We start from the raw sequence: 15,921 nt of genomic DNA, 5'->3' as shown, positions 1-15,921 counted from the left end.
ATATTTGCTTTGGGTGACATTTTAAGCGATGTGCCGCCAGTCACTCGACACATCACTGGCAGGCAGCATGACAACCGCCTCATCCGAAGGGTAACAACGCTGTTTTTGTATTCTGGCCGGATTGTGCCTACTATGCCAGCAGCTCCTGGTAACGTTCCCTCGGGCGCCTACCCGCCTCCACCTCCTCCCATCTACTGGCAGTAGATTTCTTAGTTTACATCTATAAGATGGGCGGAGAGGGCAGTAACATTGGATCAGGTGCACTGGACAGTTCCAAAACCATGTTAGCGCCGCTTCCTGTGTCGAGTGCCAACGTGACTAAAGTTGCGCTATTCTCGGAGGCGCACACAAACTCGTTTAAACAAGCATTTGCAACGCAATAGGTCTCGCATTTGTGAGAGTTTAAGCTATTGGCATTGTAAATAATAATGCATTTTATTTATGTTTTAAAAATCAACAAGTAAATAAGAGGCATTGTCATTTACAATGCCAATAGCTTAAACTCTAGTAAATGCGAGACCTATTGCATCGCAAATGCTTGTTCTTTCTTGGATGCAATTTGGTCATTGAACCAGTCGACTACTGCTTTTTTTCTCTCAAAATTTTAGCCAATTGCAGTTTATTTGCCTACCGTACTGCGTACCAAAAATGTAGCTTCTAAAACATCTTTCAGTCATTCAGTTCCAGTGGTTTAGGTTCTTGTTATGTGAAATGTCTATCCTAATAAAAACATACCCCAGTATACTTAAATATTTTTAATAGAGTTTTCATTCTTAGTTGAATGAGATGCAAGTCCTTTTCATGCCAAAGAAGGCAGAACATTTCCATTGGCTATTATGTTGATCTTATACAGGAAATGTTTTTGTTCATCGGCCCACGGTGTAAAATGTCTGGTTTTCTCTCAAATACTGTGAAATATAAATACAACCCTTTCAACAAATCTGACTGCCGTGACAACATATTTTCTGACCTCCACCCGGTAAGATTCTTTAAAAACCTCTTCTTGTGTTTCCTCTATTGCAGCTGATTTTGGGGTGTCGGCTAGAAACATGAAAACCGTGCAGAAGCGTGACTCCTTCATCGGGACCCCGTACTGGTAAGTGACCCCCCGGTGGTACCCGAGTCTAGCATCCCGTCGAACGATCTGTAAGACTGTGCTTGGCATCCCCCTCCTCCTGCTGGTTTAGATCTTTTGTTCAATATTTGTCCCTGGCCCCCCCACCGTGCCGGACTCGGGCCTTTGCTATGAACAGGCGTGTTAAGTTTGACCTTTCCTTCGGATTGTGTTGGATAGCAAAACATTTGTTGAAAGTTCATAGACCAAAACAAACCTGGTTTCGTCCATGAGTGGCAAACAAAATTAATGACGTGCCCTCCAAAAGAACGTAAATTGAGTTGCGATTGTGAATTAATGTATTTGCATTTTTTTGTTTGACTATTTGTCTCAAAGTTTGAAAAACGAAAAAAATAAATCCGTGCATATGGTCACTAAATTGAAAACAATAGAGTATGTTATGAAGTGACTTCAGTAGAAAAGTGTAATTCTATTGTTCATTGTTTCTTTGGTCATTTGAAACGTGTTCATGTGAATGGGAACATCCACTCAAAGCCTGTGAGGGGGCAAGGAGGGGTTGTGGAAGGGAGAGAAGAAAAACTGTGGTAGCGAAAAACATTAGGTAGGTCTTAATTATTTTACTGAAATTGAGGAGGCTAAATTCGCCATGTAGCAAGGAACATATGAGGGACTTGGATCACCCGTCTTTACCAGAGGCACCTTCGCGCTTCCGGAGGGCGATGCCTGATGTCTTGGAAGGATATGTTAGGTGGTTCTGTAGGGTAAATTGGGATTTGGTCATAAAGAGCTTTGTGGGTGATTCAGGGTGATTTGCATGTAGTGTCTGCTTCCACGAGAAGGCAACATAGCCCTTTTCTCCACTCATCGTGTCATCCGAGTTCCTGGTTCCATAGTCAGCACAGCCTCGCTGGCGAGGTTACCAAGACCGAGATAGCATGGTGAACCCTTGGTGCCCCGGTGAATGGGGCTAGTTGGGAGTGCTGGCACTCAATAATGCTCAAGATGCAGCATTTGTGGCAGCTGTTCATCGACTCTGCTCCTTTTTTCCATCCCATTGAACATGGTGGCAGGTTCAGCTCACTTCTAGTGCTTTGAAATGCTATTGTTCATGTAGACTAGAGCATTAATGCATTAACAGAAACCTTTCCTGGTTTTGCAGAAGAAACTTGTTGTGAAGATTCTTGAATTTGTAGAACTAACAAAGGAGAGAATGCATTTTTCCCCACTGAGAAGGATTTTGGGTACTACTTTGAGAAGGAAAGTTGAAAGCCACCTCAATTCTCTTTGAGTAGCTTGATCGAGCAGTCTGTTTAAGTTAACACGAATATAGCTCTTTGACATACATTTTAGGATCATAGAGCAGTGCAATTAAGATCTAAAGTGAAGGTCTCATGTCCCTAGCCCTAAACATTATAGCCCTGTTCATCAGTTCCCCCTGACAATTTAGGTTCCATTTCTTTTGTGCAGTATGCTGAAACATCACACTCCCAATGTAGTTGTCCAGTTTTGTTATATGAGAATTCAGCAACATGGATAGATCTGGAACGGAGTGCTGGAAGCTCTTACTGTGACAGGAAGTGGATATGTTATGGCTGTCTGGAAGGCCTATGGCCTGGCAAGAAAATGTTGATGCTACCCCTAAGGAATATACTCTGGACCTTTTTTTTCTGGAACTTTTGTTTTAAATTACAATCAGCTTTTTAGGTTATTCTCTGAAATATGCTGAAGTCTAAAATAAATTGCTGTGAACAGTCAAAGGTCCCATTATTTCAGTTCCTACTGGATGCAGTAAATATAGTCTCCCCCTGCTTTCTTAGGGGTATCCTGGTACATCCTGTTTAATAGCAAGGGTTACCACTGCAGCGATCCATATCATGGGCTGCTGAACATTTCCTGTGTGTGTGTGTGTGTGTGTGTGCGTGTGCGCGTGCGCGTGTGCGCGTGTGTGTGTGTGTGTGTGTGTGTGTGTGTGTGTGTGTGTGTGTGTGTGTCACTCCTTTTTTTTTTTTTTTTTTTTTTTAAGGATTGTTGTATTTCAAGAACCTTTGGTGACAGTCACTGTCTTCCAATAATGCTGGGTCCCTTAGGGAGGCACTTTAGGCAATAAAGGGGTTAGAAGTCCCTCAACCGCAAACAAGATACATTACTCTTACAAGGATGGTGCAAATTCACTGAAGGATCTTGACGTTCCATTGAATGAGCTCCGGCGGCTTTAGCACCACAGGGACTGGACAGTTGCTGGAGCTTTTCTCGGCTCTCACTTCTCCCGGGCACCGAGGCTCAGGCTGCTGTTGCACCCATGTTTGGCATAGAATAAGGGGTGTTGTTGATGCCACACATGAAGTTTATCAATTGCCAAAGGTCTTGAGCCGTGTTTGCCAGACGCTCCCGGATCAGCTCAACACGCTGAGCAGCTACCTTTAATTTATGTAGACATGGTTGGGGTGGGCAGCCAGTGGATTAAGGAGGTGTTCTCTGGCCACAGATTGCTGGATATGAGATCTATTGCAGTTGATCCCTCAGACAGGCAATGCAGCAGTGCCACAGAGGTACGTATGCTTCCGTTGGTCCAGTCTTGGGTGACCTGGATAGCATGTAGCTCCTCGGAGTCCTCACATGTGCAGTTCTTCATATTGCTGGAGGCAGGCACCTGCATAAAGTCATGGTCTGAGGAAGTTGTGTTAATTCCACTGACACTGCCTCGTTGCGGTTGCCAGTCTGTCAATACGAGAATTATTTGTAGGCCTTCTCCCCAGGTTGTTGCAGGAAACCAGTTCTGACTGTGGGCTGGATTTGGATTCCATCCCTGGATCAGACTGAGCAATTCAACTCCTTTCATAAAGTTCCTTCATCATTCAGGCAGGGTAGTTAGTTACTTTCACACAGGCTTCTTCCCACACTTTCTGCAGAGGCCTGTCTAGGTTGAAAGTGAAGCGATTTCTCATATACTAAGGAGAAGAAACGTGGAAGATGCCACGTAGATGGGTGAGGCCATGTCACTGTGCTAACAGGCCCCTGTGCACTATTTTTGCACCTATCGCCCTGTATTAAAGTGTAGGTCTGCACAGCACACACAGACTATCCCACACCCGGATTAGGTGTCCGCTTAGGGCTCTTACTTCCATAATCACAACTAGGCTGCCCCAAATAACAAAAAGAGGTCTGAAGACGAGCATTTTTTTCTCAACGGATGAGGAGAGTTCTTTTGCTTGCAACTGTTTAGACAAATAATTTTAGCATATTAATAAAGTTTAGATACATAACAAAGTAGCATGTAAAAATTATTGTTTCTGAATGTTCTATACATGTGAAGGAATTTGAAACTGGAGACTAAAAATTGCGTTGTTATGCTTAGCCTGGTTCATGGGAGCGGCGCAAGTACCTCAAACCGCATATAGTGTGAAAGATTGGTAGCCTCAGTTGAAGGACTGGTAAGCACCAACAAAAACCGCTGCATTAGAAGACAAACTGACATTGTGCTATGCCTGTGTTTAGCTTATCACTTCCTATTTTAGAAATGAAACCATTTATTTAAAACTCCAACCTTCCTATTAAAATATTGAGTTTTAGATATTTTTTAAAATATTTGAAGTAAATAAAATAATTAATATTTTTTTTGTTTGATGTATACTGTTGTCTGTATTTTTGTGTATTGGTTTGAAGTTAGAATTGTAGCTTCAAGTGTTGATTAATGCGGGGTCTACAGAAGGCAAAAGGTTGAGAACCTCTGCTCTAAGGCAGATCCTGTGGAAGGGCTTTCAAAAGTGTTCTTCTGAGTGAGTCAGATTTAGTGCCAGCTCCCCTTAGCACAATGAGGTGGATAAGCTAGCAGAAGCCAGTCGTAGTTCACTGTGGAACATGCAGAGGGAGACGCAGCCTTTGATTGGACACCAAGGCCTTTGATAAACCTAAGAATAATATGATGTAGATTGACAAAAGGTTCGGGAGGGTTCAGAACAGGTCTAGGTCATACGACATTTATGGCAGTAAAGCTTGACAGTTTAACCAAAGAGGAGTGAATGTTGCTTGTTGTTTAATAGGTCTCCTCCTTATTTGCAGGATGGCCCCGGAGGTGGTGATGTGCGAGACCATGAAGGACCGGCCGTACGATTACAAGGCCGACATTTGGTCACTGGGAATCACGCTGATTGAGATGGCGCAAATCGAGCCCCCTCACCACGAACTAAACCCCATGAGAGTGTTGCTGAAGATCGCCAAATCTGAGCCCCCAACTCTGAGCAACCCTTCAAAGTGGTAGGGACAGAAGGAAGCCTTTCATGTTTGGTTCTCTAAATTTACAAATGAAATTAAGGGCTTAAAGAAATTAAGGGGTTAAAAGTGCAGGTACACCAGGCCGGCTATCCCAATCACAAGGGGAGATTTAAGAGTCAATTATATAAATTAGCCTATCACTACCTGGCAATCTTTTTGTTTTTTGAGGTAATCTTGCAGGACACGCAAAAATCATCTACCGAAGCCCGAATGCCAAAGAAAGTCCCTTTGCCTTGCGATGGAATGCTTTTTCACATTCATTAATTTGCAGCTTTGAGCGCCTTTAATAGTTTTTAGGATGTTCACAAGCGAGACTTCCTTCTAAAGTTTTAAGGCTTGCCCTCAACCAGTGTCCTTTGAAGTATAAAGGATTTATGACTTCTACAAAGCTACAATATTTTAGAGATAATTTAGTTTGGGTAATTTTGCTTTGTAGGAATAATCATTTCCTCCCATTAGCCATTGGCAGATATTTATAATCCGATTAATTTGCAGCTAGTGTCACCATAGACCTGGGTCTCTGGGATAACCTATATTTGGAAAAAAATATGTATTTTTCTTATTTGGGTAGCATCTTATTTGGAATTTGTACCTTCTTCGCCATGGCTTTTGGTCATCAGGCTCTTAAACGTTGTCTCTGGTAACAAAAATAGCAGTTTATAATTTGCAGGCCATGTGCGGTAATGCATGTTCCCGGTCTATGAACTGCCATGGAGCAGTGTTTAATTTGTGCCCGTATTTGGTTGAGGTGGGGGCTTTCAGCCCCCTTTGTTAGGGACTAGAACACATTTTTCGTTCTCAAACTTTAACCCAAAGCAAGAGAGAGAAGGTGGAAGAGAAAGGAAAATTGTGAATTTAAACAGGTGACATAAGGTGACGAAGGGTAAGATGGTGGAATCAAAACTAGACAGGCGTGGTATTCTGCAACCCCGGTTGCTGACAGCGAGTGTCTGAGAAACATACAAGGCCCTGCACTTGTTTTTCTTATTTTAAACAAGTTAAGTTCTATCCAAGTAATCCTTCATGTCATTGGCAAATTTTTTAGACAGAAACCTTTTCTTTACTTCGAAAATTGGTGGATCGCCGCTCTTTCAATGTTTCATGTTATCGGATTGTTTAACATGCCTACATTCCTCACTACTGTTTTGGGAATGTTAAGAAAGTTAGACACCTCGATTCATAATGTTGTATTCCACACCATCATTTGAAATGTTATCAGAGTTATAAAACCTCTGTTGTAAGGAAGAATTCCATGTTATTTTTGGGGGATGCTGGTGGGGGTAAGATTGCTTGGAACCTCCCCATGTGATGCAGTATTCCGTACTTTTATTGGGCATTTTAAATTGGCTTGAAACCTTGCTATGTAATGCAATTTTCAAAAATGTTATGGGGTGATCCGTTCCAGACCGTAACCTCCTGGTAAAGCACTACCGTACATCATTTTATGGGTCATCCCCAGCATCTGTGAAGCCTCCCTTTGTAATGCAGAATGCAATATTTTTGATGTGTAAGAATATAATGGTAAAAATTCTTAAAATATAACAAATATGTTCCACGATAGCTAAATTGGCATATGTTTGAGAAACAAAATTGAAATTAGGATCAGTATTATTTTTCATGCAATTTGTGTTGTTACATGTAGTACAGACTAGCCTATGAAAATCTTGCCTTATGGCCCTGGCATGCATCTGTGCTTTTTAATATGTATATAAAATATATTTCAAATATATAATATTCACATTTTATATAGTTGTGTGTCACATTAGTAGAAAGATTGTCTATTGTCCAGCTCAATTGGCAACTGTTATCTGCATTGAAAGAACTTAAGCTGTGACCTCCTGGTCCCATCTAAATCCCTGCAGTTGATGCTCAACCCACTGAGCCATTTTACCAGTTGCTTGAACATTTTCAAACATTTCCACAGCACCACTAGGTGTGCGTATTTCAGGATGAACCAACGACCATAAAACCATTGCGCCATATGTACTACTGTCAATAAAATGTAGCAGACCTCGTACGGAATTATGTGGTAAGGTTATGCTGAGTGAAACAAATCCTTTCTGCAATGTATACATGCAGTGAAAATGCTATTTTGCCTGTTTTATTCACCTTCGACAACTTATGCCAGCTCTTTTAGATTGTGTTGATTTTTATTTTTTAGGGAGTATTAATCCAAAAAGCTTAAGTTCAACAACCTCCATACTTGGATTCAAAGCGTCAGTAACTTTGAGACTAGGCCATGCATGGGATGCACCGCTGCCCCTTTCTGTGTCCTGATCTCTGTACCCCATTCTTTTGTCTTGGAAGGTCTCACGAGTTCAACGATTTTCTGAGGAAGGCCCTGGATAAGAACCCGGAGACCCGTCCGAGTGCAGCCCAGCTCCTGGAGGTATGGACTGAAGGGTAGAAAGCGACGAGGGGCAAACTTCTGAAGGGTACACACATGCTTTTGGTGCAAACGTTCAGCTTGAACTAGTGCAAAAGGCAGCACTGGCCAGGGCCAGTCGAGACAGGACATTTGTATGGCGCAGGTTTCCGCTGACTTGCCGGAATTTGCAATGTATGTACTGTGCATGCCCATGTTTGATGGCTTTCGCAGGCACCTGCCCCCCTCCCCCCGGATTTTTCACTTGCTCTTTAATGATCATGCCCCTGCCCTTTGACATTGTCAAAAAAGGTCGGAGGATGGATGACATTAAAATTATAACACCCCCTCCACCCCCTGAAAAAATGTCTGCCGACGCCCAGTTTTGCTGGTTTGGTTTCATTCTGAGTGGAGTTGCTAGGCCCATATTTGTGTGGGTTTAAAAAAACGTAGGGTGACTTCTTAAAATTGGGTAATTGTATAATGCTCAATTGTAAAATAGAATCCCAGTCACTATCCTTGAAACTACTATTCTATTAAAAAACAGCTTTATTTTTCATATCTCGGAGAAGACATCAAGATGTCAACAATTATAGAAATAGTTCAGGTTAAATTGTAAACTTTTCACTTTGGCTTTCCTGCACCTTAAACGTGTGATCTAGAATAGGGGGGTTTCAGAAAGAAGTTTTCCACAGGAAGGCCTCGGGCTCCAAGGACTGGTGTGCCACAAAGAGCCTCCACCCAGGAAGAGGATTTTTCTCCACTGAAATATTATGTGAAGAACATGCCATTTCAATTTTTTGAATTACGTATTCAGTTCTTTGCTGCGTTGTTTGTTCATTTATAGTATAGATTTCCACATTTGGTCCAGGAGGGCCAGATACTGGCCAGATTTAGAGGGTGACCACTGACAATAGACATAAATTCAATGTATACATTTATTGTAATTGGTATCCAAAGCATTTAGAATGGATCCGGTCCTCCTTGGCCTACATTGAACACGACTGCTTATAGTTTTAAAATACTTGCTTTTTTTAACTGAAGGATAATATATTTCTAATTTTAAAATGAGCTTATTTGTACTATAATGTACTGAGCTCTGCCTCCATATGGTATCCTATAATATTCTTATTAGAACATATGTCTTGTGCATGTGCGGGACTGAACAGCACTGCCATTTGATTAAAATGTAAATGGATAGAACAAATTTGAACACTACAAGAATTTGTTGAAGAAAATATTTGGCCCATTTAGGTGTCTTCAAAGACATAAACACAGGTTTAGTGGAAACGTAATTTTATGTTGTCAGGAGAATGCCTTATTGAAAATATAATCAGTATGTTATTGCTAAAGGAAGATTGTGAAAAGAACAAGCATTGGTAATACATCGGTTTTACCTATGTAATGAATAAAGAGCTGTTTTCCTCCATCATCATCCGGTAGAAGAGCTCCCTGACAGATAACATGGGGAGTGGAGATGATGTGGTGCAGCGGCCAGAGCTGCTGACTCGAGCGCTGGGGAACCCGGTACACCTATTGTGGCACTGCGCAACATGCTGTGATTCTATGTAAATCACTTAATCTCTCTGCGTGATAAATTGTTATATAAATATACTGCAATAGCGAAAGGCAAAACTATGAAAATATAGTTCTACCAAACTGTATGTTATCAGTATTTCAGCAGCGAGAAGATATGATGTTGGGTAGAGGCAATGCATTGTATATAGAGACAATTCTGGGTGACATACCATAGTAGTAGTAGTTGTCTCCTTTTTAAGCAAGGTGTGGTGTGCCTGTAAGACAAGCATTCTACATGTGTGGGTTGACTGGCAGATGTTTAACAGGAGAGGTTTGAACACAATTATAGATTTTATAATTCCATCTAATAGATACTCGACACGACTTATAGGCTACAGAACACACAAGAAGGCCATGAGTGACCATTTCCCATTTGAGCGCGATTGTATCCCTTCCCAATAAAGAGCGAAAACCTCAGTGCAAACTGGTACACGCGGCCCGGAATATAGTAGTGGACAAAATAAATGGCTACTCTCTAAGGTGGGACAAGGTAGATCCGAACGAGTTTACCAAGAAAGTCGTGGCAGACTCTTACCTGTTTGGATGAGACTACGCCACATGTTGGCGTTCTTGAATCCTATACACAGATTACAGGTGAAATAAGGAATGCTCTAAGGGAGGTGGAGTCTAATAAAGCACAAGCGAACAATCCAGGGTGGTTTGACTCCAGATGTACGAAAGCTTATTCAAAATTAAAACACGTGTTACATAAGCCAGTAAGGAACAGAATCGAAATCATGGAGTGTGGGAAGGAATATAGCAATGCTTTGAAACTTCGTAAAGGTGAATTAAAAGATAAGGCTTCGGCCAATCTACACAAAGCTAGCCTGAACAGAGAAAGCACAGCATTTTGGCGCACGGTAATGCCGCAGGGAACAATCCCTCTGGCAACCTACCCCATAGCCCTAGTTTTTACCCTAGATGAAGTAAACTGTGCTATAAAAGCTAGCAAATGAGGAAAGGTACCCGGCTCGGACGGAGTACCAATAAATCTTTTTAAATCCAATCTAGATTTATGGGGTCCACTCTTAATGCAGGTCTTAGCAGCCTGCTGTTCAACTGGATTCACTAAGACCTGGTCGGAATCAATTGTGGTCCCAATATACAAAAAAAGGTGACCAACAGAATCCAGCATGATACTGCCCAATATCGCTGCTGGGCTCCCTGGTTAAAGTGGCTGGGCGAATAGTGCTCAACCGGCTCCAGGATTGGGCGAAAGATAATAATGTTTTAACAGATTTACAGTTTGGATTCCGCGAGGGCTTGGGCTCAGTTGAACAAGGACTAAACCATAATATCTTACTGGGAAAGCATACGCTGTCAAAAAAGGGGAGATTACATCTGGCTTTAATAGACCTTACGGCAGCCTTCGACTATGTAGTCCATGGTAAATTATGGAACATTCTAACCGATATGGGGGTAAAAGCTCCACTAATACACTTTTTGAGGCAGCTGTATAATAACGCAAAAGCTAGGGTTCAGTATGGCGCCATGGGTGAATGTACTGCATTGTTCAACATGGAGAAGGGGGTTAGACAGGGCTGTGTCCTGGCACCTTTTTTATTCACACACTACACTAATAGTTTGGGGCAAACTATGGTAGAGAAGTGCCAGTACTTGCCACAAATAAATGACCGCCCTCTACCTGCCCTTTTCTACGCGGATGACGCAGTACTAATGGTGCGAACGCAACTGGGTCTCCAACGGGCACTCCCTAACTATACTGAGTATATGAAAAACCTGGGTCTGAGAGTGAACACCACAAAAACTTTCATAATGAAGTGCAGGAAAGGGAGTGCGAAATGTAGGGGCATGTTTATTGACAGTACAAAGGTGGAACCTACTACCACATACCCCAACTTAGGCATATTATTCGACCACAAGGGATCATGGTGCCAAGCTGTCGAGACTAGAAAACTAATTTTTATGAAAAACACGGCCGCTCTAGTTAATTTTGCGAAGAAGACCCCTGTTGAGATGCTGCACATCTATTTAGCCAAATGTGTCAGCACAGCCATATGTGGTGCAGGCGTGGGGGGATACTTTGATGTAAAACCTATCCAGCAGGTTGAGAACACCTTTTTAAAATTTCTGCAGGCAGTTCCTTGTAGCGCTTCAACTTGTATATGCTACGCAGAATTAGGGATCCAGTACATTTCAGACCTAATAAAAGCCCAGCCGGTTCTCTTATGGCACCGGATCTGGACCTCAATAAAAACGTCTTTCAACCGCAACATCATAAGATAGCCCTAAACTTGATTGAGTGCTAGAGATTCCCTGGTTAAAATATCAAAAAGATTTTGACTGATCTGGGCTGTCCCGAATACTACGACGACCCAGCCTCTGTGTTCCATCTCCAGAAAGGTTTTAAAAATACATTGTACATCACATTTGGAGGCAATCGGATTCGCTGCCGAGGCATCACGATCATCGGTACAATCTAATCAAATGATCCTAAGTACTCCCGGTATTCAACCTTATCTAGTTATTATACCGAGTGGGTACGATAGATTTGTACTGACTCGCCTTAGACTTGGTATCTTCCATCGATTGGTAGGCTTCCCCACAATAAATGACTGGTCAAAAATACTGAGTAACTGTCCGTGTGACGAAACGTCTCAACAATCATCAATGCATGTAGTTTTATTCTGCAAATTTTACATTGCACACAACGGAGGAGGTGGATTTTACCTATTTTATAACTGTGGGGTCTGAGACAATGTCGACCGGCATGATTATTTGCAACTTTTAGAAAATGAATGTTTCTAAAGATCAATTGCATTATTCATAAAAAGCACAATCAAATGCAGAAAAGCTATCTGTATATGAATTGCGTAAAGCACACAGGTTGGAATTGTATTAATTGCTTTTCAACCAAATCCTGTATAATTGAATATTTTGCAACCAACCTTAATTATGTACTGTATGTGTTTTTAATTTGTACGCTTTTATGGTTTTTTAATGTAAAAATCGAATAAAGCTTATTTGATGATGATGACTGTTATGTGATTCAACGGCATAACGATTGTGGATTCATTCACAGATTTGCTGCCTTCCTCAGTTTCTGTTTCTTGCGTTTGTTTAGCATCCCTTTGTGAGTAATGTCACCAGTAATCGGGCCTTACGAGAGCTGGTAGCAGAGGCAAAGGCAGAAGTGTTGGATGAAATTGAAGACAACCGGGAAGATGGAGATGAGGATGAGTCGTCTGACCATCTCCGCGTGAGTACTAAGCTTTTCTACTCTGGCTCTTATAAGCATGGCCAATCATGAGAAAGATTAGGTGGGGGTTGATGGCACAGTATGTCCACAACATGTATTTTCTATGCCTTTGTAGATTTTAGTGCGTGAAGTTGAGTAGTCACCAGATGCATATAATGTTTAGCAATACCCAAAGGTTTGGGCTGAAGATCTAGGATTTGAAGGAGTCGAAATCACTACATTTATTACTTTAATAAGGCTTCAGAGAATGTTGCTCGGCGTATACTTCACACAGCATGTAAAGGTTACATTTTAATACTTCATTTCGAGAACAGCGTTTTGCGAAGTATTTTGTTTATCTCTGCAAAACTATAGTCTACACGTTTAGGAAATATTCCAAAAATGCCACAATATGTATGTTTTGTCCCCTTTTCATTTTTTTATTTAGCTTTTAAATCACTGCATATACAATGTATGAAGTTAGCACCTATTGTAGAAAAGGGATGAATATAATATTTTTTGTAAAATTTTGTTTTCAAGCCTGCAAGTACTCATAAGCGGGACCCATCTGAACTGAGCCAGATTAGTTTTGAGGGACAGAAGATGGCTGAATCCCCTGTTGAGCCAGCAATCAACGGCTTCAGACCCTCTCTGGAGCCAGCCAAAGAATCCAGTGATGTACCGAGCAACCTCATTTTGGATAAAGGAATGGGTGACCACAAGCCTCTCCCAAATAACTTCACTAATCATGTGGGAGCCGATGACCGCAAACATGCGGGTGAAAAGCCAGATATTGTTCTCGTCCAACCTCTACCAGCCGATTACAAGCGTTTATCCCTGGAGGAGAAAAAATTGAACAACAGACGAAGTAAAGAAATGGAGTATGGAAGCAAAGGCTCTTGGGACTCGATGGGGAGGCCCATGAGCATCAGCTTGGAAAGTCCATTTAAAGAAGGGGGTGAAAAAATGCTGAATGGAAACCTGGATTCTCCAAACCGATCGATTGGCAACACGTCCACGAGGAACTCCGATTCTGGCAGTACCTCGGCATCCGAAAGCTTGGACCTCAGCTCATCTCAGTCGGTAGACCTCTCCCTGAACAAGGAAATTGGTTCATTGTCATTGAGGGTAAGTGGGGCCATTTAAGCTTTTTAATTGGGTTTGGTATTCGAATGGGGAAAGTAATACATGTACATTAGTGAAGGAGTGTGTGTCCAATGACACTAAAGAGTGATTGGTAGCTGGCCACAGAGTCGATAGGCTGATTTATGGTTTATCGATAAAGTTAGTATCCTGGTCTGAAGGTTTTAAATGGAACTAATTAGGTATTTGTTTTTTAAGTAGATAGAACAGTGATGCTGTTGCTCAGTAGATGGGGCTGATAGTAATGTATGTAACATACACCTAGAGTAAGCTTTCTGCTGTTTAGTTAATAACTAAGATGATAATAGTGTGTGTTGCTTTATAGATGCAGCCTGTAGTGATGTTCTTAGTTCATTCTTCGTCAATAGCATTCTTTGGTTTGATAAACATATAGCTGCCCTCTGGTTGGTCTTCGAAAGGCAGTAGCATTTTCAGAAGCCTTGGTCCATGATGCATTGAAACAGTGTGCTTCAGCCTCCTGGGATGAATTTCCGTAACAATGGGCTCTCTGGGGTCTTTGGAGTGGTGCAATGCAACCACCACAGGCCTCTGTTTGGTCTGCATCTTAATAATTTTCATTTCCTTTTCAGAGTCGCTTCTGTTTATTACCTGGTGTTTCTGGGTGTTAATTTGCTAAGTTCTGCTACCTGAATTTAACCAGCCTTCCAAAAGGTCCTCCAGTTGCTGATCCATCTCTAAACCCCCTATTTAGCTTGGGGTCCATGCATCCATATTCCAGGGCTAGCGGAAGTGACATCCTGCACCATTTGAGTCTGTTGAATCAGTATTTATCCTTTTCCCCCACTTAGTCCATCAGATCTCTCTTACCTGTTGCTGTATAGCTATGGGAAGGGCAAGAAATTGTAAATTAAACTGTAACTAGGGCTGCCATAGCCCTCCTACTCTCTGTTCATGCTCCCGTTTTCATAATCTTTGGGACCAGTAGACAACTCTTAACCGACATCCATGCCGCTTAATTCCCCCATAGAGGGAATTTTAGTTCCACAAACTTAAGTTATCTAAGCTAGTGCAAGTTTATCCCATAAAATTGTTTGGCTGATGTCAGGACACTTCCTACCGAGGTCCCACTGCCATGTCTCCAGTAAGTATCTGTTGATGTCCTGTCTCCCAGAGCTGTGCTGGTTGCCTGTTCCCTACAGCTATTCCGATATTCTGTTGGCTCCTCGAGATGTGCATATTTCCAGTTTCACGCAAGTAAGCTCATCTGAAGCTGGTGGTCCTTAAAGGCAATGTTTCAAACAAATGAATAGGTGAAAGTCTCAGTCTCATGAGCCACAACCGGGTAAATTACCTGTTCCTCCCACATGCTGTGCAGATTCCAGTCCATCATGGACTGGGTCTGTCGAAGAGCAGGGTTTTGAGGTTTCTTGCGAAGATGGGGAGTGATGTTATCTGTTTGAGGTGGAGCAGAAGGTCGTTCCAGGCTCTGACTGCGCGGAAGGAGAAGGAGCGGCCTCCCGATCTGGTCTTTCTGGTGCAGGGAACCACGGCATAGGAGAGCTGGGCTGATCGTAGGGTCCTTTGGGGTGCGTGGAATTTGAGTCGGCTATTCAGGTATGCTGGTCCGGTGTCGTGGAGGGCCTTGTGAGTGTGGGCTAGCATCTTGAAGGTTACTCTAGCTTTGATGGGGAGCCAGTGGAGTGTGCGCAGATGCTGGGAGATGTGGCAGTGTCTTGGCAGGTTGAGAACCAGTCGTGCGGCGGCGTTTTGGATGTTCTGTAGCTTGCGGGTGAGGTTTTTGTTCATTCCGGCATTGAGTGCGTTGCCGTAGTCGAGCCTGCTGGTGACCAGTGCGTGAGTGACGGTCTTTCTGTGTTCGAGGGGGATACATTTGAAGGTCTTGCGTAGGAGGCGGAGGGTGTGGAAGCAGGACGATGAGACAAAGTTGATCTGGCGGTCCATTTTGAGCTCTTGAGTCCAGGATGATTCCCAGGTTGCATGCGTGGGCCGTGGGGGTGGGCAGGCTTCCGAGGGCGGGGGGCCACCAGGTGTCGTTCCAAGCGTCCGGGTTTGGGCCCATGATGAGTACTTCCGTTATGTTGGTGTTTAGTTGTAGGCAGCTGTTTTTCATCCATTTGGTGACGGCTTCCATGCCTTCTCAAAAGTTGTCTGGCGGTGTTGGGTTCGTTAGATAGGGAGAGGATGAGTTGGGTGTCGTCTGCGTATGACAATGTTGAGTCCATAGGTTCTGACGATGGGGGCGAGCAGAGCCATGTAGACGTTGAAGAGCATAGGGCTGAGGGAGGACCCCTGGGGGACTCTGTAGGT

At 42.7% G+C, this 15,921-nt stretch overlaps 1 protein-coding gene across 2 annotated transcripts in view; it reads left to right on the top strand.

Moving 5' to 3' along the window:
• Nucleotides 1-15,921, top strand: part of STK10 (serine/threonine kinase 10) — a 339,205-nt gene that overhangs the window by 240,936 nt on the left and 82,348 nt on the right. For both annotated transcript variants that reach the window (XM_085618153.1, XM_085618154.1), the window contains exons 5-9: nt 1,024-1,096; nt 5,135-5,329; nt 7,655-7,736; nt 12,376-12,510; nt 13,030-13,617. In XM_085618153.1, coding sequence (XP_085474279.1) covers nt 1,024-1,096; nt 5,135-5,329; nt 7,655-7,736; nt 12,376-12,510; nt 13,030-13,617 — 1,073 coding nt within the window. The remainder of the gene's footprint in view (nt 1-1,023; nt 1,097-5,134; nt 5,330-7,654; nt 7,737-12,375; nt 12,511-13,029; nt 13,618-15,921) is intronic.

Source organism: Triturus cristatus, chromosome 7 (assembly GCF_964204655.1).
Source record: "Triturus cristatus chromosome 7, aTriCri1.1, whole genome shotgun sequence".
Classification (NCBI taxonomy): Eukaryota; Metazoa; Chordata; class Amphibia; order Caudata; family Salamandridae; genus Triturus; species Triturus cristatus.
Note: the sequence above shows the minus strand (reverse complement) of the source record. Positions and strands in the feature narration are given on the sequence as shown.